The sequence below is a fragment of the Branchiostoma floridae genome, chromosome 6 (assembly GCF_000003815.2).
Source record: "Branchiostoma floridae strain S238N-H82 chromosome 6, Bfl_VNyyK, whole genome shotgun sequence".
Classification (NCBI taxonomy): Eukaryota; Metazoa; Chordata; class Leptocardii; order Amphioxiformes; family Branchiostomatidae; genus Branchiostoma; species Branchiostoma floridae.
In genome coordinates this window covers 11,644,220-11,669,185 of record NC_049984.1, presented here as the reverse complement: position 1 = coordinate 11,669,185, position 24,966 = coordinate 11,644,220, and the positions used below count along the sequence as shown (strand labels likewise).

Genomic DNA, 24,966 nt, shown 5'->3' with positions numbered 1-24,966 from the left:
TAAATAAGTAGGGAGTTTTTTTTTTTTTTCGAGCAGTCTTTCGTAACTACTGCTTCGCCTATTGGGTTAGTTAGTCGAACTTGCCGAAGCTCGATTTTTCTGACTTAGGGAGAAGAGATGCTGCCACAGTGAGCGTAGTTCAGAGCCTAGAAGTGGTCAATGGCCTTGCATTTAGCAAACTCCTTTAAAAGATGGAAGTGATAAGTATGTATTTGCATTCCATTCATGCAATTCATGCATTTGTGCGTCCTATATCTCAGTCGGAGTCTCTTGCATCTGCACATAGTGACTCCGCTTAAGACCCTTTATTTCAACGTTAACAATACATCTTCTGCTGCCATGGAGCAGGCACCCAGTACATTTGCGTATGGCAAATGGATTTAGGTGCTGAAAGGGAAGAAAAGCAAGACGGATGACGGAACAAACCTAATCTTTCGCGCCGTGTTGGGAGACGGTCTGTAGGGAATAGGGAGATTGCTTGTTACCGAGGCAAGGACGTGTGCATGATCCGATGATATTAGAGGCTTAGGAAGTCCCTGTAACCGTAATTAACTACTGATTGGTATCAAACCTGACTGTTCACAGAGTTACGAGCTTCTTTTCAAGAGACGTTGTTGCACAGAGTGTATGAACTACCAATCTTCCAGACTCTTGACAGTTCGTATCGCTCAGTTCTTGGCAATTTTGCAGATGACGATGTTAGTTTATTTTGGTATAGATACCTGGACTGATATGAAATTGTAAGAGTGTAAGCGCAACAGATCGATTCCATCGTGTAAAAGTACATACCTATATAATAATATGCCATTCCTGTGTTATGTTGTTTTATGCAGTTACGTGATGATAGAAAGAGACATTGGATTGGGTCTAGTTTAGTGTCTGCCATGAAGGACAGATCATTCTGGAAAACATGTGCTTTGGACTGTGCTTCATCGGTGTAACCGGATGAATTATGATGATGATGATGATGATGCAGATACATGTACCCATATTTATGGGCCACAAGAAGCATCTGAACTACATGTACAATGTAAATTGTCAAGTTTTATTAAAATCAGTAAACTCACATCAACCTTGATACATCACGCTGATGCTTTGTACGACGTGATTACAATGATAGATGATATTATTTGGCATGTTTTGAAATCAATGTAACGTTACTTCATAAAACATATTTCTTATAATAGCACTAGTTTTCATGATGATTACCATTCATGCTTCACTGATCCTGTTTGATTAGAAAGTGATTACAGCAATTAATGCATAGGCTTCCACGAGCCAATAAAACTGCCATGCTGTAAACAGACAAATTTATAAGGAACATAAACATCTGTATCTTTCTAACATCTTACGTTATCATTACCTGATGATGACTTACACAGTTAATCGAAGACTGGAGACTCACATTCTGGGGGAAAATCGTGGCATGATAACGATCCTATCGTTCCATATCAAACTAAAAATATTCAAAATGTATTTCAATAGAGTTAGATTTGTTCGCTTTTCTAAAGGATTATAAGACGAAATATACGCTATGGAACAGTTTTCCAAACTGTCTTCATACCTTCCTTGTCTGTTGCGCTAATTGATTTATGATGTATCCAAGGAAAATAATCCTTTACGAGCACAACATAATGTAGTTTCACTTCCCCATAACAAAATGCTTAAAAATCATTCCAGCCAAAAATAAAAAGCTACCTGTATGCTAGAAGAATGTGCCTTGATATCCGCTGATGACTATGGCCAGCATTGCCGGAGAGTGGCAAATTCATTTGGCTTCTCTCAATTGCGTAGCGCCTTTATTGCCCCACCGGACCATTATGCAATCAAAAGCTGGTCGTTTTACAATCATAAACTGGTCGTTTTACAATCATAACCTAGTCGTATAACCACAGACGCATGCAACCACCTCTCACCTGTCTTCATCAACCAGATTTCCTGCTGATTGTTGCATCCACTTTTTGACTGTACAGTGCGAAAGACTTCCCTGCACAATATATCATGTTCATGACTGTAGTACCACGCAGAACTTAACCCCCCGTTGAACATTTGAGCGGTAGATCGTGCCCTCCTCTGCTGTTCACCAAGACCATTAACGCCTAACTGTGTGTCTTTGAGGTTTTATCGATTATCCTGCTCGGTTGATGTGGTCATCACGCCTGGCAATGTGGTACGGCCATACTGATCAGACTATCTGGATAACATTCTCTGGCAAAGCAAACTTGATACGAGTGTGCGAAAAATTTAAGATGGGGCCCCTAAAGAGTTGAAAACTAAGTAGTTACAAATGACTGAAATTATGGAACATGGTATACCAAACAATAGAGTCTATTTTTGTTCGTTTATATTTTCTTGAGAGATTTTGAAAACTTCGAATTCGAAGTACATGTTGTGCAAGGATCAAGCCTAGGACAAAACAAGCACATTTTACGATAAGAAAATGCATTGAATGACAAAAGTATCCTTTTTGCTTATCTTATGATTTATATGCTCATTTTTGTAAGGAACAGACGGAAATTAATGTACGTGCGGATGCCATCCATATAATCAAACCAGCATGGCTTAAGTGAAATCTGAATTACGACTGGGCTTCCACTGCAACTTCCACAGGCATAATTCAGTCCGGTCTCTAGTCGTTCGAGACATTTGAACGTGTCCTTGTTTGCAGTTGGTAACACATTTATCCGCCAACGTAGATAGAATTCGTGACCGGCATCTATGCGCTTGCTGATGATTTACAATGCGTGTAAATATACTTGTCATTGATTTACTGCTTTATCATTGCTGGAGAGAGCGCGGTATGTACATAAAGCTCTAATCTGAATCACCAGGGGAAATTAATCTAATATTTTTCGCAGTTGATCTTGTGGAAATCATCCATGATTCATCGTCGTACTTTTCCAGATACCGAGTGTTAATTGCCTTGATCACAATGCTAATTAGTGCTATATACAACAACTTTCTAATTTCCTTTGCGAGATGTATTCCTAAATGGCACATTCAATCTAAGTCACACATAAATGTTACCATCATCCGAAACTAATGTGATTAATTGATTATTTTCATCGATCATTTTCACTGCATGATCATCATCATAACGTTTGTAATATTTGTAATGACATAAAAGAATTGCCACTATACGTTAAATGATCTTCATTTTTGTTTATTTGTTTATTTGTTTGTTTGTTTTATACAGGTCTCTTTACACAAAGATACAACGCCACAGCTCAAGGGGAACCTGTAGAAGAATCGTCCTTATTAGTCAGCTACGAGGACGGCCACTGGAGTCTGCCGTACTTCGACTGTGGAGGCGGCAACATCTGGATGATGACCTTCACCGTGCCCGTGTTTGGCTTCAAGGACGACAGTTACTTCTTCAAGTGAATACTTTATCTTTTGACATAGATAAAATGATTCCTTTGCCTGCATTTGGTGTAGGTTGAGGAGGTAGCTGTCATTTGCTTAGCATTTGCAGATGCAGTAGACGACTAAACTTAAAAGCCATTCTAATCGATTTGCAAGATTTTGTCTCCTATGTCCCCTTATTGTTGTGCTAATCGACAATGCAGCACATACATTAGTTGTTTCAGCTGCTCAAGATTTTGTATTATTGTAAGGAGTGCTGAAGATTACAGACTTATCCCTTTGTTTTATTTCATATACAGGGCCACGAGTGGAATCGACATTGATCTGAGGCAGGTAGATGTCAACCAGTGTGCCAACATGTCAGGGGAAGAGAGAAACGTGTTTGCTAACTCACACAAGTGCAAGAGAGACACTACAAAGGTACAAAATTCCTGTGCTGACGATATATTACTGCACGAAATCCAGTTATGAAGCACCCGTTAAAGCATGAGTAAATGTCCTTTTTTTTAAGTCTTTATGAATGCTTTACGAATCCTTGATGTCCAAAGATGAGAGATCTTAAACGAGATCTAGAAATAGAAAAAAAAATCATTGGGGTATGGTTAAGATATTTGCTTAGTGTCATCGCGATGTTTTCTGGTAAAACAAATTGCACCGTGTTGAATATAGTAAGTGTATAACGTAAGTGTCGATTACGTCGATTAAGGTTAGAGGGTTAGTGCCGATTAGTTCATTGGGTTATTAGCAATGGGTTACGCTTTAATTTTGCCAGGCCCATATCTCCCGAACGGCGGAAAAGTAAAAGTGTACATGAATAATAATAATATGCACAAAACATGCTCACACCTTATCATCATGTTGATGTTTTGTGTCTTTTGTTGTCTTTCATTTCATACTTTTCATTCCCTCATATGGTCCGATCTGATACACAATTTCTTTGTCTAGTGCGTGCCGATCTCAGGGCTCGGTTTCAAGGTGGGATCCTACCGATGTGAGTGTAAGAAGGGCTTCTACTTCCCGGACACGACCTCGGCAACACCTTACTACAACGGGACAGACGTGGAGCAGCACTACAAGAGGAAGAAAAGCGGGGTCACTAATGACTACGATAAGTCCTTCTCCTGTCTGAGATGTAGTCCTGGGTAATTATGAAAATTTCCCTAATTGTTTCAGATTTAAAAAAGATAAGATAGAGTAATAGCGGATCAAATCAAATGAATTCCACTAATGAGCGCGTTTCCGTGGATGTATCTAAAAATGATATTGTCCTACATCTTATACATTCCGCAAGGTAAGGTTATTCAAGTAACTGGATATGGATTTGGATAGTCAGACGATTCAGGGTATCCACTACCTTTGTCAGTGATGAGTAAATAAGATCTGTGGTTCACCTTTTTCTAGCCAAAAAGTATGCATTGATATAGAAATAAGATGAATACATTTTTAGATAGCCCAGTAGGAAACAAAACTAAGTCAATTAGCTCCTGTTGTTTGAGCGTAGGACCTAACGTTGCCTCGCGGAGTGTTGTGGCAGGTGATTGTGGCGAACCACAGGTCTTGTTCAATCATTGACGAAAGGTAGTGGGTGATATCTGTGACTTCTGTTTCCAAACTCGATCCAGTAACTGCTTGAGTATACTAATTGTTACCTTGTGTATCTTACTTCCTGGATGTCTAACCCTCATCCATGCATCTTTAACATTGTTCTATTCAGTTGTGACGAATGCATAGACGACCGACCTTGTATCCTGGAATGGGACTGGACCCTGCGTACCGGTGTGCTGGGTGCACAGCTTCTCATAGTTGGCCTTATCATCCCAGTACTTCTCACATTTACCTTCAAATACGCCGACGTCAAGGTGAGGAAATAGAGCGAAGAAATAGATGATGGATAAAATGTGCAACGTGAGAAATGCTTATTTAGGTCACCTGCCAACGTTGCATTTAGACAAAATAATTTCGTAATTTGAGATGCATTATTCGATGATTTTGGAACATATCTGCGATCTATTAGAAGGGAGATATCATTAATTCTAGTTGTAACTAGGTCACCAGAGTTTGGTACTTGTTATTGACGTGGAATGAAGCTTATCTCTTAGACGTACATGTAATGAAAGGTAATTCGGGGAATAAACACCTAATTCACTGATACGACATCTGCTCACGGACACGGGCGCCCCTGCATATTCAATATAACACCCTCATCTCATGATGGATCACTGTGACAGTACAAAGTCTGTCGGATTTGGGTCTTGTCTTCATTATCTAAATGGAATCTTCTTCATACAGATTCATCAGGCGGGTGACTTTGTAGTTTCTCTTAATGGAGGTTTCCATTAGCAGCACCGTTTCGGGCGAGCTGAGACAGACGCCCGTCATCCCACGCGCGAAGGCTAAGCCTTTCATCATTAGTGCGTCCCCTGCACCAAATTAATCTCAGTGAAAATTCCGCAAAGCCACTTACGTCGCCAGCACACTGAGAAGTTTCATCAGAGGGGCAGTTATTATCATTTTGCGTGTATCAGTTACACACTGGGCAGTGATTTTTGCCGTCTGTAAAACACTTCCCGTACGTCGCCTGGCCTCGTTCCATGTATGTGCTCGAACCTTCAGTAGTTCTCCTTCGTGAAAATGGAGGTATTTCAATCGGGTGGTGTGTTTGTTTGTTTGTAGTCGTATCTGTCCACAATTCTAATGCTTTGTACGTTATAGACCCTAACAGTAAGTTGGGTCAAAGATGCTATAAAGGTCCCACAGATGTATTTGGCTCGCTTCCAAATTTTCCTAAGGTGCCTCATTGTTCCGACTATGGTATGTTCGGGACAGCTCAAAGTTTATATAAGATGGACCGGACCTAAGCATGATAAATACAACAAGAAAGTTACAAACAACTCTATTTCACTGAGGTATGAGGTCCTTTGACTCTTGTTTCAATTAGAAGTGAATATCAATTTGCAAAAAAAGGTTCTCCCATCAAGATGAGAGAAAGAAAATGATAGCACATAGATAAGGGCTTGGTGAGAGATGAGTAGTTTCATCTACTACTGTCAATTACATTATAGAGAGTCGTACGTGCACCCTTGGGCCATTAACTTAATGGGTTTTACCGTTCTGGTAAATTTATCTAGCACACTTTGAAGTAGTATAACTCATAGAGCATATCTCCTCCTGAGTATGTTATCCCTTGTAGAATACGAAATGCATGCGGAAAGTCAGTTACTTTTTTCTCGCCTCATCGTGCCAAAACCCCTGTACAACGAGAGCAAGACGGTATACCCAAATGAAGCATTATAAGAAGATAAGACGGTAAGAACATGATTGACTGTGCAAACTCCTGATTTCATGTTTACCTGCAGGGACTGATCACCATGTACGTGTAAATTAAGAATTACGTGTTGAGTAAGAATTCAGAGCAGAAATTTGTTACTCCAGACCACACATGAAGCTAACATGATTTAATTATGCCTAAATTAATTATTCTAAATTTAGTTCTTAGTCTGTTTGCGGATATGTCATTTGATAGAATATACGGGACGCGAACCATGATGACATTTCTATCATAGCATGCTCCCTGTGATCACGTTGCATTCATTACGTTTTCTAATTCGCTAAGCTCTCAACACACTATAGTCTACATCATGGGAGTTTGTTAACCGTGTCTCGTGCTTCCAGTGCTTCAAAGTAATGATTTTGTCCCCCCGGGGAGGATTTGAAATGACTTTGGAAAACATTGTGTGCCTCAGCTGGCAGATGGTGAATCGCACTAATGATAGCCGAAGGTTGTAGCTACACCTGTTACCGCTTGAATCCGGGCACGCTACACAAATTCTAATTCTTAAGAGACAGTTAGGGTTCCTCATTTTAACCCCAAGCGGCCATGGCGTGCAAGTGAAAACTTCCGATCCATAGATTTTCAAATGCTAAGAAGGCTAGTTAAGCTGAACATTAAACCTTAATAGCTTTTGATGGAGACCTGATGGCAAAGGCAAGTCAAGTACGCTTTTAACGCTGCATCCGTATCTAATTGTAAAGCACGTTAACCCTTAAACTGCCAGAGTTTCAGCCTGATAAAATGCTATCAGTGCCAGGGTTGGCCACTGACCTCCAAAACAAAAACCCAAACAAGGCCGGAGTCCCTAACTTTTGGGGTTCGTGCGATACACACGCGCAAAGCTGCTACATCAGGGGAATATGCATCCCGGATATATCCGGGCGCGGCACACAGGGCATGTATTTGTGTGCCGGATATATCCGGGCTTGGCAGCTTTTAATAATGATATCGTTAGCATGACAAAGGCTGGGAGTCATAGTTGTGGGCGTTTCAGATGATCGATGTATGAAAGAATCATTGTTTCAGGCGAACCAAATGACCAATACTTTGCACTAGTTTACAAAGTTCTGACTGGAGATGTATCAACGTTCTCATTATAAAATCGGTGACAAAGCTTCACATTGGCTCCATCTTCACTTGGATTCGGTCTATGACTTCCCTTACACCTAAGGCCCAACGCCGTCCCCTTGCCTCTCATATTCCCGTATTGCATCATTGGCCTGTGACATTGGTGTCTATAGATCACATTAACGACAGCTAAGAGAGCAGTATGCGGTAGCCCATGTGTAACTTTGATCTCCTATCAAACAGCTGCGACCATTTTATACTACCTTATATCATGGTACTATACAATAGAAAGTATGCAATGTACCAAAATTACTTTGAACGATGAATGTAGATCTTGGTGATTATCAATATTATTTTGTCTTCTATGCTTCTATAGGTGTTGAAGGCCGCGAGTCCGGTGCTACTTCGGCTTGTGCTCCTGGGAGCTGTACTTTTATACTGCCCGGTAGGAAGTATTTCGTTATTCTCTTACTTATCTTTCTTTGATAGTTCACAAAAACATTGATAGAATGTCTTATTATATGTAACTCAATTCCCTGGTTTACTCAACCGAAGCATATCACTTCCATCCTTCATACACAACTTTTTCCAGTCTGTGGATGAAGATAACGTCCCTTTTTTTGCTGAAGATCTATAAAGTCTGCTGCTTTGAAAATATCAAGTCCTCGTTGAAAATATGTGACGTTTACCGTTAGATGATGCCATGTACATTAGGTAACCCAGGGACTTTCACTAGTTATACAGATGTACTTTGCTCACAGGAAGGGCCTGCCTGTTCTTCGTTTCGTAATCGTGGCTTTCTCCTCTACGATTCAGTGGTGAGCTTCACCGTACTTCTCCTAACGCCCTGTCTGATCTGTACCCAGGTTCTGGTGGCCTATTCCCCGCCCACTGTGATCACCTGCACACTCAAGTCGTGGTTCCGCGAGGTCGGCTTTGCCGTGGCTTACGGTGCTCTGCTTCTGAAAACATGGAGGTACGTGAGGGGGACAGTCTTCGGCAAAAATATTACACACACATGCACACACGCACACACACACACACACACACACACATTGTGGTGAGAGAGAGAGAAAGAGAGAGAAAGAGACAGAGTGTGTGTGTGTGTGTGTGTGTGTGTGTGTGTGTCTGTCTGTCTGTCTGTCTGTCTGTCTATCTGTCTGTAGTTATGTGTGAAACTTTCGTATCATAAGGAAATTGACGTACGTCAGTAGTCTAACAGGTAAATGACTACAGGCTCTGCTCAAAAACGACTTTTCGAAGAAGTCTCTTTGGCGCTTTCATCATGTGCACCTTATCTTCACAGTTGCAATCTGTCCTCCAGCAAGGATACAATATGAAGTGCGCTTGAAGGCCTGGAAGTGTATCTCTGTCTATAAGTGTTGCACTTTTTCCGCTGGTCTAATGGAAAACTCCAGGCGGTTCTTTTCGAATAGCACTGCATGAACATCAAAGTCCTTCCTCAGTCTTATCTTAAGTCCCCACATCCAAGCGTTGGTGAGCGGTATGCTGGGTAACGGCCTTTTCAAAAAGACAGATGGTGTGGACATCTGCATATTGATTAACGCCACGAGCATCTGTCGGAAGACACTTTTTTCTTGGCGCGACTTCTCTTGAATGGGTTGATGAATAAAACGTAAAAGCTCAATAAAGTGAATCCATCTAAGCTTCCGATCGTAATGTGGTATTTATGGAGAAGCATATACGACATGAAGTACTGGTGATCGTCTTGTAGTAGTTCTAACTGTTCTGATATCTTCAAGTAATTCTAATGGTCATCTTCTAAAATTTAGTTGTTCGAATGACTGTCTTCCAGCGTATGGCAGGATATAGCCAAAGCAAAGTCATCCTAAACTTATCATACAGTCCCTTGGGAAGAGAAATATTAGTTGTATCAAACAATCAAGCACATACTGTGATATGACGCTAGATGAATTAATGCTGACACCCACTATCACGACCTGAAAGGGCTCTTTAATGCGATTGCGAGTTTGAATAGATGTCTTTGTGCAAAACACCGACAGGTTCAGTTTTTAACGTCAACACCACGCATATCCTCACAACTTTACAATGTGCTAGTCTAAGATTTATATACCATTTCTTTAGTCAAAGGATGTACCATGTATCATTATATTAATGTCGAGACCTTAATTTGGAAGGGGAATGGAATTGGCGCTGTCGTCAGAACCTGTTGAGTTTTTATTCTCTCTTGGGCACTGTTGTTAGAAACTATTGAGTTTTCATTTTCCGAAGAAAAAAGATATTTCCAAAGCAATAAGATACGTCAGTCTTAGGTACTGAGTTGTGTTTATCGGTGGCCGTACTTTCATCAATACACTTGACTAATCAAGTATTGATGACAACAGTACCATCGTCAATTACTGACAAACAACTGAACTAGCTGAACTGGCAAAACTAGAGCTGTTCTCTTTAATGATATGTTCATTCCCAAAATAATTTTGTACCTATTAAAAGAAGTTATTCAATAGTATTACTTCTTTATATTAACTCGAACCTTTAATGGTGATGCAACTGACAATACATTGATAAGTCGAGAAATATGAGAATAGGATCTTAAGAATGAACATTGAGAAGAACAAAAAACACATATTCGGTGGGCTTATATGCTGATTATTTTGCACTCTACAAGAATTTAGAGGTACTTATTTTCAAAAGCTACCCATAGGTATTACCGGTTACGCTGAATATGAATTTCCGTTTTGAGATTTGACTACAATGAATGATGCATACGAACGGTTCTTAATTTAATTCCTTGATAATATGGGTGGGATAGTGCTACATGTATATTGAACTGGTTTTAAGGCACTGCTTCTGTGATTTTGTTACGCAGCATCTAACAATGACGTGACGTGCTGAAGTAGAGCGGGGAAAGATCTAGTCTCATGCAGTCCCGCTATACTCTCAAATGCCAACCTCTCTTTGTGTCGAGTCAATGTCCTTTCCCAGCCATTGAGCTGATGGAGTGACGTCTTAGCTAGCCTTTCCGCTGTGACGAAGGACGATAACTCAGCTAGGACACACTCAGTCAATACACTTTCGACCATTTCCCGGTGGGGCCATCACTTACTACAGATATCTTCTCCATCTAAATGGACTCCAGAGCATTGAAGCTTACCGGTGAGTTATGAAAATAGCGTAGCGCCGCCCTTTGCCGTGTGTATGGTGCTGTTAACAAACATGCGACTAGTGTCATGTAAACTTTTTTTGCCACAGAATTTCGGTGGTATTCCGTGTCAAGTCTGCTGCACCAGTCCGCATCACGGACCAGGATCTTATGAAGTACCTTCTCGGCATCGTGCTGATCTTCGCGGCTCACGTGGCCGTGCGAACCATCGTGGATCCACCCCGGGTGGTCACCAGCCGCGCCCGAGGGGAGCTCAAAACCGTCCAGTGTCCGTCCGACTGGTGGGATCACTCAGCTGCTATTGGTAAGATAGTCTGTGCCGGGTGCTTCCAGATACCGCATCATTTTCAACATGTCGTGTTTATCTAAGGGCTCCACCTTCCAATACTGTGCCACAGGGACACACTAGTGGATAACAACCCACTGCCTCTATGGCCTCATAAAGGCTTAGGAACTACATTTATCATTTCTAAATTGATGTTAGTTGAATGTTATTTACAGCCAATGAAAGTTGGGCATTGAGAGACGGAATTCGCACCTTTCCATCCCGGGGGCTCTTTCAATTGCACATGTCTATTTCCATGTAGATGATCTATGATGATGATATAAATCATCTCTGCATGTGACCAACAGTCGACATAGCCAACAATGTCATTAGACCACACTTGCTTTCTGTTAAGTTCCACCGTAACAACTATATAAGTATGACTTATGACAGCAATAATGGAAAACAAAGTTGCGGCTTATCCCATTATCGACCAGATTCCATTATCGACCAATCTGGACTAATAGATAGGATGCTTTCGGAATTGTAGGCGTCATCCATTTTATTTTTAGAGATGTTCATATCAGCTTTTTAACGAGTTTGCTCCGTTCATGCATGATCAATGTCATTGACCACTTCTGGGCACCCACTACGCTCACTATAATAGCATGCCTTCTCCATCCATGAGTCAGAAACATAGCCTCGGCAAGTTCGACTATCTGACTCATTAGGCGAAGGAGGGGCAGCAGCTTCTTTCGATTCTGTCTACTGTTGAAATGTTATATCTTCATACGTTTTAGCCTGTTCTGTATAAGATGCTGCATTGTCAGCAATGTGATACCATGACTGGATATTGTCTGAAACCAACAATGATTTTCGTTCTTCATTTCTTGTCGCCTTATGGGATCCTAGTCAATGAGTGCATGAAACTGCGTCTATTTCGTTGTGATTCCTGTCCGCAGCTTGACATAAATCTGGTTTATTTATGGGTATGATTGTCAGATGGGTCTGGCAATATGATGAAAGATGAGTCTCAAAACTTCTACCCAAAGTAAGCCCTAAAGTGTTTTTATAACCGGTAAACCGCCTTTAGCGTAACGCATCGCTTCTGTTCAATAAAACGTAAGCACAAACCGCACCAGACCGGGCTAGTAAGGGAAGGACCCCAGGTCTTTTCGATGGTGGCATTTTTGATGTGCTTGAAGTGCGGATCTCAAATAAATGACCCCCGGCTTTACGAGCCCTGTAAGATCTGAGCGCTAGGTAGTCATTTTCTCCTGAGTAGAGTGAGGACGTAGGTGCAAAGTGACACATTGCCATCCGAAGTTTCTGAATAGCGTGGGTGGGACAAGCAAGTAAGCTGCCACATCTGTTCATGTGACATTTAAACTCAAAGGGGCATATACTGTAGTTTACTTGAACATTTTTTTATCTGGGAAATATGACATTGAGTAGACCATTAATCTCTATAGCTCCAATATACCATAGACATATAAATGCTTGATACCAATATTTATTGCGAAGGGCATCTGTTTGCGCATTTCATTCTAAGTAAATTAAGTAACGGCGTTTGAGCTACTGATGGCAGATTTAATACTATAACACAAGAAGGAGAAGAAATAGCATACCAAACGAAAACTAACCACCTTGTTGGAAATAAGCCAACAACTTAATTAGGGCGTTAAAGCTAATCTTAACTCCTGAGGAGAGACGGAGACATGCAAGCTTGGTTAATACATCGCTGAGGCAGTAGACATTGGTGCCGCTTCTGGTCATGGCTGATAGATGACTCCTCCATATTCTGAAAGCCACCTGCTGTGTTGATAGTGCGTCGTTCAAATTGGCTGCCTGCATCGGAGTGTGCAGGTCAAAGAAAAGGTCCCCGTGAAGAAGAATCACTTTTATTTCAATGGATCCCAGGAGAGCCAGATGGACTATTTCCTTCTTGATTAAAAGAGCCTCTTTACGGAGTCCTGGGCTAAGACGAAGTGGTAGTCTCAGGAGAGATTTGTGGCGTCTGTCCGGCCCGAGGCAGTTTTATTCGAAACTCACCATCCAGTCCCCTGACACTGAAACAGCAAACGCCATGCACTTAAGATGGCAACTTCAAAAGGCATCGTTAAGAAAACATATAATGCCCAAGTGTGCAAGACGTATGGAAATCACATTGAAGAGCTCGGTGTTTGGTTGCAAAGTAGAGAAATCACTAACTTATGCGTGCATTCCACTAGAATGGATCCATTGATGGTATGGGCTTTTGCCTCTCGGTTCTCCTTCTCCCCAAAGTAATAACCATTCAAGTAAAACCAAAGAGCCCCGCAAACTAAAGCGATGGTCAGAATAAGTCGTGTAGACAAAACGTATGCAGCCTATTAGCTTTCCATCAAACACAACCTTACGCCCCTAGACATTTCTACAGAAAGTGGCTTCTTTGAGGACCATCTCCAAATCATGCATGACAGTAGAGAAATTTGTGTTGACATTTCAAACATAGCAGGAAATGTCTTTCATTTTTTTCGGAACTCTTATTACATTGTAGTTTTGATTAATCTACATGTAAGTAAATCCTTCGTTGTCGAATTTCGCCCAGAGTGCCCTTGTTACCTCTGCGTGTTTGAAGATTGGCACAGAACACTTGCAATAGGAATTTTTTGTATTTATTTGCTTTGGGAGAGACAACCCATTCTTACACCTATGTGAAGTATGGAAGGTCAAGTGCCTTCTCCAAGTATCGAGTATCGAAGTCGGGCCCTCTGGGTTCCAAGCCCAGCACTCTTCCAGTTACGCCACGTACGAAACATTTTTTGTGGATATGGTTAGTAGAATTGAGTCACTTTTACAAGTTTTCGAACTTGATTTTCTCCATCTGCCTCTTTTAATTCCGTTTTGTTCTGTTCTGTCCAGGCGAACTCCTGCTGCTGGTCTGGGGAATCCGCTTGTGCTGGGTGGTGCGCAAGGCTCCGTCAGAGTTCAACGAAAGCAAGTTTATCACCTGGGCCATCTACAACGAGACACTTCTATCTGTCTTCCTGAACATAGCCATGTAGGTACATTCTGCTGTATCCGTGATGTATGTGGTACGCCCTGTATATCTAGGACACGGAATATGAAGAGGTTGGGCTGTAGAGGTGTTATTCTAACAGGTGTTATTGTATTTCACACCCTTAACGCCACTTTTAGCATCAGACTAATGTCCAAGAAGTCCTAAGGGATCAGTTTGTCCACTTATGCTGTTCCCAGAAGACCAGTATATCCGAGAGAAATACGTATACGATAGGATGTACAAAGCTGCAAATGGTCGAAGGAGTGCTAACCTACATACATGTAGCCGGCGGACGATATTGCCTGATATGCCGGTTGGGTTAAGTGCACGTAGGCAAATCAAACAGTGACACATGTAGCTGTCGTCTAAAAGAGGTTACCAACTTATCATACCGGGACTGCATTCGATGCTAAACCTGTCTTCTGTTACAGTCGCCGTATCGGAAATTGGCAGGTCCATAAATTCTATACACTGCGCATTAATTTTCTGTGACGATTTTGAGGCGGGGAAAATGGTGACATCTATTAGACCAGACAAAACTTTGCGACTTGCTGTAAGATCTACGTCAAGACAAAACCCTGTGACGTTCTGTAGGATTTACGTGGCGACACGTCCTGAAAGGAGAAAGTTTTTCCATTAGAGGGTCAGGGCAAATGTGCGTTCCGTAAAGAATGAATAGCGGTTGACGAATACAATTCTTCACACTCAGGGACACAATGGGCGCAGCTTCACTGTAAGGGCTAATGGGTTGTACATGACAAGCTAGTGGTAATGGTTAGGTGGCCAGCATTGCTGGAAAAGTAACTTTCAAATGTCCAAAGTTACTGTGTACACTAAACATTGAAACGGCGCCCAAGAACATGTGGGGTTGGGCGTAGGTGGGGATGGATAGCTTTACGTCACAAAAGCATTGTACTGCAAGGCATTTTGTCATCAACTCCTAGCTAACACGAATCATAACATGTTCCGGCGGTAATGTTGAATTTTATGACCTGTGGGAATGAAAAAGACGTGGTTTAGTAGGTCACATACGTCACAAATGACGCCAAACACGTACTACTGCCTTCTGGGCGTGTAGGGAGAAGGTGTACAATTTAGCTGACACCGCAGTACATCACACATCGAGCCATTACTTGTCGGTGGTAACAAAATCTTTCGCTGTCATGGGCTGTGTCCTTCTAGAGAGTCTGTGGCCATTCGAGTGAACCATTCCATTTCCTAGATTCACCAATAGGAGTTCAGGACCCTTCTTTTACTATGAAAATCCGTCCAATAGGAGCTTGGTAATCTCCAGAAGAAAGCCAGCAATCACTCAGCCATCCTGACAATAAATCAACAGGATTAGGATGTTGACACTTCTCCTGACATAGAGGTGTTGGCCATCAAGCTTCTTTAAGCCTGACCAGGAGAAATCGTGGATTAGTCAGGCTATAGCCAATACCAGCTGTCCATCCAACTCAACATGGTGAATTTGGCCATAAAAGTGTCCATACATTTTTGTGAATTACTCATTGCCAGCCATGCCAAAACATATAAGATTTAGAAGATAGCAAAGTGAGACATTCTTCTTGACAGCACCAATGTTGTTATGCATTACCATGTTTACGGGTACTAGGTAGAGATTTGGCAACAAGAAAAACAGCCAACAGCGGTATAATGATGAAGCTCACATCTCTCCTGTAGGATCTTCCTGCAGGACCCAGCTGACCCGGATGTTCAGTATGTCCTCCTGTTCGCTCACAGTCAGCTGACTGCCACCATGATGCTCGGACTGCTCTTTGGGAGCAAGGTAAGTGGATCTAGAGAAAATAATAGTATTAGCAGGTATTAAATACGAATATGTACGCAACGAGGTCAGTTTGGAAGGCTGATAGAAAGCTCTAACTTTAAACACTGCGGCTCCAGATGTCTTAATAAAGGACGACTGCGGTGCGATAGACATCGGTTAGCTGAGGAATGAGTCCACTCTACTGTAAACAGTATTAGCATATAAGTATTGCCCGATTCCATGAAAATAGAGATATTGTAATCAGTTTATATGTTTGTTTGTTTGTTTGTTTGTCTGTCTGTCTTTATTGGACCACGCACTGGTGGAACTATGGCAGCATGTAAGGCAGAAGTGATGTAATAGGATACTTGGAGAATTATATGGTTTGGGCCCAATGGTGTTAAGAGCCATGCAGGACCCCTTCACAGTTATACCAGGCTGTGCCCACTTCGAGATTCGAAAGATATCCATCATATAGCATCAGGTTTTTGTTTGTTTTGCTTCAATGTATCTTGTAAATACCGTACGTGTAGATACGCTAACTGACAGTTCATCACCTATTGTTCTAGGTATACATGATCTACAAGTGTAAGCGCAGTCAGGATCTGCCACAAACGGGAACCACAACGACAACACAGGCCAAGAGCACGCCGGCCAGCTCTGCATCAGGGAAGTTCCTGCTGACGAAGAAACCCGGGCAGCAGCTGCAAACACCAATAGAGGACTGGATCTTGGCAGACAGTCAGATTCCACTGAATACTGAACTCAATTCCGTAACAGCTGACAATGGACCGGTTACCGTTGAGGTAAAGATGGGTCAAAGATAGCACCAATAACTAGTGACATTTTGAGATGTGTTCCCGCGAGAGCATAGCCTAGCGAGAATGAGGGCAAGCTTACATCAAAAGGAGGATGGACAGTGTTATACTTTCCTCAACTAAGTTGGTTCCAAACTAAAGTAACCTGAACAATGCGCATATGGGTCTATTGAAAGTTTAACTGGCATACATTAATCAGACGTACTTCTGAAAAACCGTCTTGATCTGTGAAGCCTTTATCTGTCCTTTCACGGTACACCTCCATCGTATAACAATATTGAATTACTGTCTTTTATAACAGGTTGAGGTGGAACAGATCGAAAAACTTCTTCAGAACGTCAAGGAGCGCTGCCGTTCCTCACAGGACAAAGACGACATCTTGAGAAAGGTGGAGGCCATGTTGGATGCCGGTGGTAGCGCTCAAGAACCCAGCCACATAAACAACGGGGTCCAGACCACAGCTTAAAACTAATGCAAGGGTAGATCGAAGACTGTAGAATGTGAGCACCAATAGGTCATGTTGACCGTCTTGGAAAATTCGGCTTGGGTCATACCAGTGGAGTCGACATTTGGATACGGCTTTTGGCAACCGCTCATGGGCCGAGCTTTTGTAAATGATGTAGCCCTAAAAGATGTAAAAAGGAATTTTGGAGTTTTGATTTGCAGGGCATACAGAGTTATGCAGAGTGTGAGTTTATTAGTATTGCACTTTATTTCCTTGTTATTTACGTTGTTAGGTCTATCTTTATCTTTGTGACGTGCTCACTTTTTGTGAAGTTGAATCTAGTGAGTAACACTATAACAGATCCGAGTGATCTGTAGATAACATGCATTTCTTTCTCTTGTCACTCATTCAAAGAGAATATTATAGCATTGAAATGTGTATTTCTCCGTTAAAGATAAATGTCTATAGAACTGTTTGGCCATCAGGTACAAGGGCATGTACACGGAGGTAGATGTACATATTACCATAGTGATTACATTTCACTCATCACTTACATCAGTCAGATCATTGACTCAGAGGTTTTTGATGGCGCCCAATGTTCAAACTCCGTACACTTTTCAGTAGGCCCAAGTACACTTTTCAGTTTGCGAGCGAGCAAATAGGAAAAATTGTGGCCAACAAAGTTGCCTTCATTATAGCCAGGGCGGTTGAACAAATGACCAAACACGAAGAGTATGGAATACCGAACAATGGATTCTTCATTTTTGTTCTTTCACATCTTCTTCTTTGGAATTGACATTGGCATAAGTATATGTTTTCCGATGTATTTTCTATGTATAATCTACGACATCTATTTGCTCATTTTGTAACTTCTTTGTACGATTTCCAGTATGGTTGAAAATTTTATGCGCGCGGCGATGTCATCCATATAATCATATCAACATGCATGGCCTTAATTAGCTCAAGTATCACACTGAGCCGTGTGTCTGATAGATTATCAACATTGTGGAATCAAATATTCTGCTGTGTGGTAATGATTGTAAACAAGAAACTTGTCACTTGAATTTTTTTTCACGTATGTATTTCACAGTATGAGCGGTCGCGCGCAGATTTCTACCGTGCATGTTACATTCATCAGGTCGTGCTTTAAACAATTTGGCTCTTTAATATATACTTTCTGCTAACGGAACACGTTATATTGATTGGATAATTTGCGTAGACCGATTATGTTTCATGGTTTATTAAAGTTATCTATCTGTAATGTCTTGTGGCAGTAACATGCGATAGCTGCTACTCCAATCATTTAATGCATCAATCGTCATTACAATAAACGGAGAAGTAGTTATTTCGAAGGACGAGTACGTTATTATTTCGCACTTGCATCCATTAGTTACAGTTACCACAATCCAGTCATTTCTACCTACTGTGATGGAAGGTAATGAAATTACCGTAATCTATGATAGAGAATAGTTTAAGTTGCAGACCAGCCGATCCTTTTTGCTATGGTGGCTAAGAGCAAGCTCCCTCTACCCTCAGCAGACGCATGATTTGACCTGCACTATAAGGTTGTGTAGCCCAGACAGTCAATAACCGTGCCCATATATCTTCTATCATTGGCACGTTTAGGTTGGCATATGTCGCGAGAAGATATATTTATTTCCCTTGCTATCGGAGGATCCATAAACACCGCTTGTCGTCCCTCCCGTATCTTGACTCCAACGCCAATTGACGGTGAGCCGATCGCATGGCTTAATTGACAAATCTGCCTCTTTGCTCCTGCAAGGACCGGTGTAATTGTGGTGGCGGGAACGTGTTGGAAGAGTTCCAAACATCGTCCGGTACTTCTGTGTAGACGCTAGTGGAGTGGACGATGAAATGGCGCATATATATCACAGGAGATTGGGGATGAAGATACCGCCAGTAGGATGTACGTGAGAGGATGGGGGTAGATGAGGTGAAGTGGAAGAGGCCGGCCAAGTAGATTTTTCATGTACATCGCACTTGGGTACAAAGTCAGGATAACCTGTGGGGAATAAGAAGATTTTCAAAACTTGGTGATGATGTTGTTCTGATGAAATACCGGGAACTATAGCAATCAAAATAGGTAGAGGAAATTCGTACACTGCCGCTGCTAATGTTTGAGTGGGTAGCTGAACTGGAACACTTTTTCCATTTATCTTATTTCAAATTTTTTACCTTGCTGTCGTATAGCGTCATGTGCAATTGAAATGTTAGCTTTTTACGCGTTTTATACATTTTGACCTCTCTCTCTAAAGTTATGATATGCTCGAAAATCATGAGCCACTACCGACCAGCTATATGGTACAAACCTTTTCAAATGGAACTGACCGTGCGAGACAGAAACGTTCTGTGTTAAAATAAATAGCGTTTAAAAAGCAGCGTTAGCAACAGTTATATGCGGTAGGCTATCAAATCGCTGTTACGCATTACAGAACATAATCATTTCCTGACGATGGAGAATCAACAATTAGAGAAAAGATTAAGTCATTTCACAGAATGTATCTACTATACCGATACTGGTCCGTCGGTAAGGCCACAAGGCGTGATTTCTTTTGTTTGTTTGTTTGTTTACTTGGTACATAATAAAACCAATAACAATTAAGTATAGAAAAGTAAACAAAAGTGCTGGAGGAGGAGAGAAGCCTGCATAGCGTGTACAATGCCCTCCCCCACTCAACTAAACTAATACTAATCTAGAAAATATAAGATATGTTAAAGAATAGTAACAATGGAGAAATGTCAACAGTCCATCTGTTATTTAAATGATTCAGCAAATATATGAAACAGAATGTTATAATTAAGGCTAATTATCAATCAGAAATGTAAATGAACTATAACTCAGAACATGACAACAGCGTAAAAGACTCAGAAGAGGCTGGGGTTGGACAGTAGAGTGTTTCTAAGCTTGAAATAATGGTTAGCACAGAAGTGAAATTCTTGAGGGAGGGGGGAAGAACATTCCAAATATTGATGCATTTGTAGTGTACACTCATTTGGGCCAAAGACAAGTGATAGTATCAGTCCATTCCGTCTACCGTTCCTTATCTCCTGAACTATCATCCCGTCAATATTACCTGACAGACTCCCTACCGGTCAAGGCGTTATTGCTTTGAGATCAGCATTATAATCTCAGGGGGTTTCATGATCACCAATATAGACAACATTCGAGATTACATCCTGCAGAGTTGACGGAGCGTTTGCAAAATCAAGTATGGTGCAGATAACTGGTGTTCACGCCATTTATTTTACATTCCCATTGGCAAGTAAAATCAGTGTAACTATTAACCTTTTCGACACCACTTGCATCATTTTTTAATTAACATTGATTATTCATATCGCTACTACTTTTTAAAATGTCGCTGGTCTTGGATGATGGATACTCAAAAAAGGTACATAGTCTGAGTAGTATATTGTGCTACTAGTCATGAAATACATGCATGTCAATCCATAAGGAAGGAAAAATGATGAAGAGGCGATTGAAGGAGGCAAGGATGGTAGGAAGAAAAGAAGGAAGTATGATCATTTTGACAAACTATGAAAAGTATGTCCGAATTACAGACTGAATTATACATTTTACAGATAATGATATAAAATGACTGTCCACTGCTAACCACTTACAAATTATCATTCATACTAGTATGCCCATTTTAACCAAATAAGTATTTTAAAATCACAATCTAAACTAACAGGTTTAAAATCAAATAAGCATAGCACGTATGCTAGTGTTGTATGAGAAAGATGCAATCTTGGGAAATTTTTTGGAGGTCCGATGTTCAAAGATATATGAAAAAGTGTAATGCAAGGTGTTTCTATTAATGTTTGATTTAACTGTAAGTTTGATATGCAAAATTGATATAGCAAGGTCAAATGGAACACAAGTATTATTGTGTTTACAGCAGTGAACGGCAAAACAATATTTTTTTGGAAATTTTATTCAAAAAATAATAATCAAAGATCTGGATCGTCCCAACTGACCAAGACTACTTGTTACCTTTGCCAGAACGGCAGAAAGTTATGTTAAGTTGTATATAAATTTAACTTAGTATCACGATAATTGCTGTGAACTTGCTGTGAAATCAATACATGTCAACGTTGTCATAAACCAATTCTAGTTCAACTGCGATTCATTTTTCACACTTGACTGATAGCTTCTTCCAGCAGTATAACAGCCCATAATGACTGCACCGGCCTCGCGGGTAGCCTTAAACTAGTAAATCTACGCTCAACAGGGCAGTATCATTCCGTTTGTAATAGAGGTCATAACCTCGATTTAAAAGGGCATTTGTTCTTTTTTTTTTTTAGATCTTTCTTTTGACACGCAGCGTCATCCAGCTGTATATAGTGCCTGGCTTATTTCAAATTCCATGAAACGCCCACATCAAGTAGAAATGAAACTAGAGTTCGGCGACCTCATACCTCCATGAACATTTAGAGCTTTTGTAAATTTCATGCATTTGACTAATACATTAACATAATTTATGCATGGTGTTGTTCATCATTGACAGGCGTACACATGTCAATTATAAAATTCCCATTATTAATGATCATAAAGCGGTTTTGCAATTTTTACATAAATTATGCAAATAAGTTCCTCATTACCATATTTGGTATCTACTTATATTCCACCTATCATAATTAACATGTGTTACATTTATTGAAGTCCAGTTATTGGAAACAATGGAATTATACAATTTCCTCATTAATTATGCAAATTAAGTCCTCACTTGCATAACATGTATTTCATTATGAACATCTTTGCCTAAGGTACCTGCATACCTAATATGATGCCAATCCGTCAATCCCTCTTTGGAATGTCTTGACAAAAACGCCCCTGCAGTTCCACAATTACATGTTAGGGGGCTGAAACTTGCCCCACTTTGTCATGACGCTAAAAGCTATCTACCACCCAAATGTCCCGGAAGTTGCGCTGCAGTACCAAGGGAAGTCGCTAGGTGGTCCAAAATCTAATCATTTCCAGCTTTCATCACACACTACCAACACACCGAGTATGAAACCAATTCACCCAGCCGTTCTTGAGTTATGTTGTTTACACACAGACACACACACAGACACACAGACACACACACAGACAGACAAACGCGGGGTAAAATATAACCTCCATGACATTTCATGGAGGTAATGAGGTCTCACATTAAAACCCTTCTCATGTGTACCCGCTATGACTTCGGCTGGCGTACTCTCCAAGCAGAGGTTGAGTCGCGTTGATATAGTAGTCGGAAAAATTACACCGGCGCTCCTCTTACGGAAGAGTACTACTATATCTACGCGACCCAACCTCTGTTTGGCGAGTAGGCTGGCGAGGTACTAGGTAAAAGACGAAGAAATAAGGGGGTGGGACTCTGTCGTATAATACTGTGTCCCAGTAGGCACAGTGAAGAACAACCCACTACCTAAGCCTATAGGAATATGTAACATTGAGTGTTAACGTTACATGCATACAGTAGGTGTACACTTGAACTGACGCCAATCGTGGTACATTGTCTCGCAAGCTGTGGTGGTTGCTGCAAACGCAATCATGTTGTTTTGATTTATCGGTGTTTTCATAAATGAAATAACGTTACCGTTTAAACGATGTAAATACTGCAACTTTATGATGACAAATACAATGGAAACCAGCGTAGGCTGCTCGGGGGCCCAAAACTACACCACTTCTTCCTTATATCACAAGCTATCTGCCACTTAACAACCAACACCATTGCATGTTCATGCATGTCAAAAGATACAATCAAAGATGACTCTCGTCTTCTCAACTCCTACACACATACAAAATGTCATAAAATATCATTTCATATGTTCAAAAGTTATGCTGATCACAAATATCTGGAAACATAAACACACACACACACACACACACACACAGACACACACACACACAAACACAGACATCTGTTACATCTTGTCTTGTGTGTAGTGTTATTTTTTGTTGATACAGTTAATGTAACGTTAGTAGTTGATTGACTTCATTTTGCCAGCTTAACATCTTGTGTCGAAATTTCACAATCAAGTCAGTCCACCGAAGAGAGTGAGATAAAGTATAACAAGGGAGAAGGCTCTCACAATAGTGATACTTATCCATGTAATCACCTTACTCTGCAGGGCATTAGGAGATGTTTTTAAAACTCAGAATGATGTGAACAAGTTCGTATTGAAATATAAACTTGAAGGAGCTGGGAACACGGATGAGCTGGGGTACACTAGGAGGGGGCAGAAAGCAGGCACATGACAGACAAGAGTGGCGAGCTGTGGTGGCCCCTATCATTGATCACTGGACTTGCGGCGCGGCGAGGTAGAAGAACACAACAAGTGTGTGGAAAGAAGTGTAGAAAAGAGCTTCTCAGCAATCGCGAGGTAGACTTTGTATGGGAGGAATGACGTCTGTGCAGTGGGGAGGGCGCTGTTCGTACGCCACAAGGGAAATTTCATTCAGTACTAGTGCTTTGCTCACTGAAGGTAAAAGCGAGAGGCCTTGAACGCCAAACATCATTTTGGACCACTACATCGATTCTTCAAGTACCTGTTGTGTGGGGAAGGCTGAGATTAGAAATTAGACCACTTCGAATTTTCTGGCTCTCTGCACAAGGACTCAAACAATTTAGATCTTATTACAGGCGTGGTTCGTGCTCAGAATTGGAAGGCGGACAGGGTCAATGTTCGCACGTGCGTATCCGAGACACGATGACTTACGGCTTGGTCAAGTTTGTCTTTAGTTGTAGTACGATTTTGATGCCGTAGAATTTTTAAGCCGGAGTAGACAGAACTAACCACTGACAAGGATCCAGGACGGGCTTTTCCGTAACAAGGAAGCTGGATTTTGCAGGACGCGGCTATCCCAAGATTGACCTAGTTTGTAATCGTACGACGATCGTACGACGCGGTGTGACCAGGTCCTCGTTTTGGAATGGTACACTTTACCAAATATTTCACAGAGGCAATAAAATCTCAAAATTGAGATAAGTAACTAATCTAAAGGTTGGGCATTTACCTTTTCTCAGTGGCATTTCTGAACTACGTTTATATTCATATTTCAATTCTATCATACACGTATATGACTGTTCGGTGTTAAAAAAAAAAGATATTCTGTAAAATCATCCTGCCAGCGGAAGACAACGGCGAGCTATGGAAGGAGGTAGTAGTGTGTAATGTAGTGTATGATCCGTCGTTTATCAGCTGCCCACACATGTGGCTGTAGATTAATCTTCAAGTAGATCCTACAATGGCATAAAATAGTACCAAACTGGCCAAAGCGTGTAGTCAGCCAAGAGGTGTCCATTTGCCAAACACACTCCTAGGCCGGCTTCACTCCTCTGCCAGCTTTTGATACTATTTATGCTACCGTAGGATCTGCTTGGAGATTTGATTCTTAAAGACATTAAATGACATTAGCCTTGATATGCTATAGAGTAATATTGTAGTTATACATTAGTTAAGATATTTTAAGAATTCGTGTTAGCTTGAGTAGCAATGGTTTACAACGGTCTCTGATATTATGAAGAAACTTGAAATGAACTGTCCATTATCAGAGTACTGGTGTGCGAGTAACAAGAAAGGGTTTTATACCTGTCACGTTTTGGTTTAGTGGGTAAACCATGTATATGGCTGGACACGAGTTCAAAGAGATCCATATAAAGTAATTGTAATTTCATTCCACTTAGCTAACCAGAAGTAGAAAAGAATA

At 41.1% G+C, this 24,966-nt stretch overlaps 1 protein-coding gene across 1 annotated transcript in view; it reads left to right on the top strand.

The window, feature by feature from the left end:
* Positions 1-17,837, top strand: part of LOC118418630 (probable G-protein coupled receptor CG31760) — a 27,479-nt gene extending 9,642 nt beyond the window's left edge. Inside the window, exons 2-12 of the mRNA XM_035824639.1 lie at positions 3,197-3,380; positions 3,666-3,786; positions 4,312-4,508; positions 5,081-5,225; positions 8,142-8,210; positions 8,632-8,741; positions 11,000-11,214; positions 14,080-14,218; positions 15,902-16,007; positions 16,556-16,792; positions 17,106-17,837. Of these exons, the coding sequence (XP_035680532.1) occupies positions 3,197-3,380; positions 3,666-3,786; positions 4,312-4,508; positions 5,081-5,225; positions 8,142-8,210; positions 8,632-8,741; positions 11,000-11,214; positions 14,080-14,218; positions 15,902-16,007; positions 16,556-16,792; positions 17,106-17,270 (1,688 nt within the window). The 3' untranslated portion in view covers positions 17,271-17,837. The remainder of the gene's footprint in view (positions 1-3,196; positions 3,381-3,665; positions 3,787-4,311; positions 4,509-5,080; positions 5,226-8,141; positions 8,211-8,631; positions 8,742-10,999; positions 11,215-14,079; positions 14,219-15,901; positions 16,008-16,555; positions 16,793-17,105) is intronic.
* Positions 17,838-24,966: the final 7,129 nt, after the last annotated feature.